At 45.6% G+C, this 2,294-nt stretch overlaps 1 protein-coding gene across 1 annotated transcript in view; it reads left to right on the top strand.

The window, feature by feature from the left end:
* The window catches only part of crybg1 (crystallin beta-gamma domain containing 1), a 28,625-nt gene extending 26,346 nt beyond the window's left edge, over positions 1–2,279 (top strand). The window contains exon 21 of the mRNA XM_013912369.1: positions 2,117–2,279. Coding sequence (XP_013767823.1) covers positions 2,117–2,264 — 148 coding nt within the window. The 3' untranslated portion in view covers positions 2,265–2,279. The remainder of the gene's footprint in view (positions 1–2,116) is intronic.
* The last annotated feature ends 15 nt before the right edge of the window (positions 2,280–2,294 follow it).

The following is a 2,294-nucleotide window of genomic DNA, read 5'->3' as shown; positions in this document are numbered from 1 at the left end:
GAGGACTGGGGAGCTCAGAACTTCAGGATCGCATCCATACAGCCCGTGTTCCACGTAAGAAACCATCAGCATCCGTTAATCACACAAAGGCTTAACGTCATAAAAGGTGCATTTCTAACAACTCTGTTTGTTCTGCAGGACAGCATGGGAACCACAAAATTCAAGGTATCGCTCGTTCGTGTGCAGCTCGGCATCAATCAGAAATGATGAGGAGTCTCTGTTAGTGTGTGCTGCTGGGTCGCTGAGGCTGTTTGGATGTGTTACAGGTCCAGCTCTACTCTGAGGAGCACTTCCAGGGACGGCTGGTGTGTCTGGAGGACAGCGCGGCAGCTCTGGATGAAGACTTCACACCCAGGTCCTGTAAGGTGCTGGCTGGCAGGTAAACAACCACCACAAGCCTGTTTTAGGGAATCTTTGTCCTTTTCAGAGTACTCTCCTGTAAGACGTTCTCATATAGAACAATGTTTGTTTCTGTTCCTCTACGTCAGGAATTAAACTCTTATCTTCTGATTTTAATGCTCAGAGTTAGTTAAACAAAAAAAGATTGACTCTTGGAGTGGGTGGAAAATTGATTTGGTTGCAGTTTATCGAACTTCAAATGTGTTTTTATCAGAATTGATGTCATGTGGTTATCGTCTGTACTTATGAGGTCATGAGGGGTCAGAAATGCTGCTGCACGAGGTAACATTTTTGCATGGCTTCATTCAATATACTGCATATTTGTTGTCAGCTGGGTGGCACATGAGGGATCCCAGTTCACGGAGAACATGTACATCCTGGAGGAGGGGGAGTACCCCAGCACAGAGGCCATGGGCTTCTTGTCCTCAGACTCGAGCTTCCGGTCCATCCGGACTGCAGGACATGTGAGTGTTTGTTCTCCCTGGACGTGTCTTCAGCCCTCTGTGGTGCTCTGTGTGAACTCAACCCTCTGCTCTCCACCTCCAGGAGTTCTCTCTGCCGTCCATCGCCCTGTTCACGAAGGTGGGCTGCAGAGGTCGCAGGGTGGTGCTGACGCGCGAAGCTGTGAACCTGCATCAGGCCGGCCTGGACGCTCGCATACGCTCCCTGGTGGTGGACGGAGGAATGTAAGTGACAGAGATGAACGTTTGAGCCTCTGCTGGTTTATAAATGTGACAGACACCTGCCATCGGCACCAAGGTTTTATATGCAGCAGGTTCTGGTTCAGAATGGACCTTTCAGGTGTGTCTGCACACCTGGTCATAAAAGCGTAATTATGCAACAGTGAATGAAAATATTGTTATCTTATAACAGTAATCAGCAGTTCACCACAAAGTACTGAACTTGAATTATAAGTCAGCCCAGTGAATGTTTTGTTTCATCCAAATAATTGGACGCTTTTTATTAGCAGCCTTTTGTATGTAAAGTCATCACTTCCTGTGACCTGGAGGCTTACAAACTGTGTGATGGGACCCCCAGCTGGAGCAATACAGCCACTGCAGGGAGCTGACAATGAGGGGACAATATAGAGTGAAGCTAATTGAAATGAATGGGATTTATGATGAATAAACAGCTGAGATTTGTTTCACTAAAAGTAGATTTAGATCTGTTTTTGTAGGTTTTCTTTATATTCTTCATTTTCTAGAAGCCTCAGTATTGTGATATTATCCTGACTACCGCTTGTGTCTGTGCTGCCAATAGACCTGTGCATGTATTAGACTGATTATAACTGATAACCAGCTTCGTGTGACCTCTTAGCCTGATCCATAATGGTGGGACAAGAAAAGCCAGATGATAAACGGATATCCTCGATATGCTGATTTTCCCGATTTCCCAGTTATTGCCATTACTGCCAGCTTTTAATCGACCGCTTTTATATCTGCACATATTTTAATAACTATAGCTTTGCATGAATTTTGAAGTTTCACCACCAGGTGTTAGCATTGTACCAGTTTTAGTGTAGTTACACACCCCAGCCGGCTTTACATTAAATTTTCCCTTTTGCCACAAAGTGTTTATTTCAGCGCTTTAATTAAAACTTTCAGTCACGGTTGGATCATAGAAAGGTCCATAAACGGTGCTTCGTGGCTTGTTTGGTGGACTGAATGAAACGATGGATAAAATCTGGCGAGCTAAAACGATGTCCGTCTGTCTCCAGGTGGGTGTTGTATGAGGGCAGTAACTACAGAGGTCGACAGCTGATCCTCCAACCAAGCCAAGAGGCTGATTTATTTCAGCATAGCGGCTTTCAGCGAATTGGATCCCTCCGGCCTTTACTGCAGGTAAGTCCTGACTGGCCCATTTAACGCCAGCACCTGAGATGTTTTTGGATTGGT

This window comes from Pundamilia nyererei, unplaced genomic scaffold (genome assembly GCF_000239375.1).
Source record: "Pundamilia nyererei isolate P.nyererei 1_Seehausen unplaced genomic scaffold, PunNye1.0 scaffold00088, whole genome shotgun sequence".
NCBI classification, from domain to species: Eukaryota; Metazoa; Chordata; class Actinopteri; order Cichliformes; family Cichlidae; genus Pundamilia; species Pundamilia nyererei.
The sequence above is the reverse complement of the archived record's forward strand: the minus strand, read 5'-3'. Positions and strand labels throughout refer to the sequence as shown.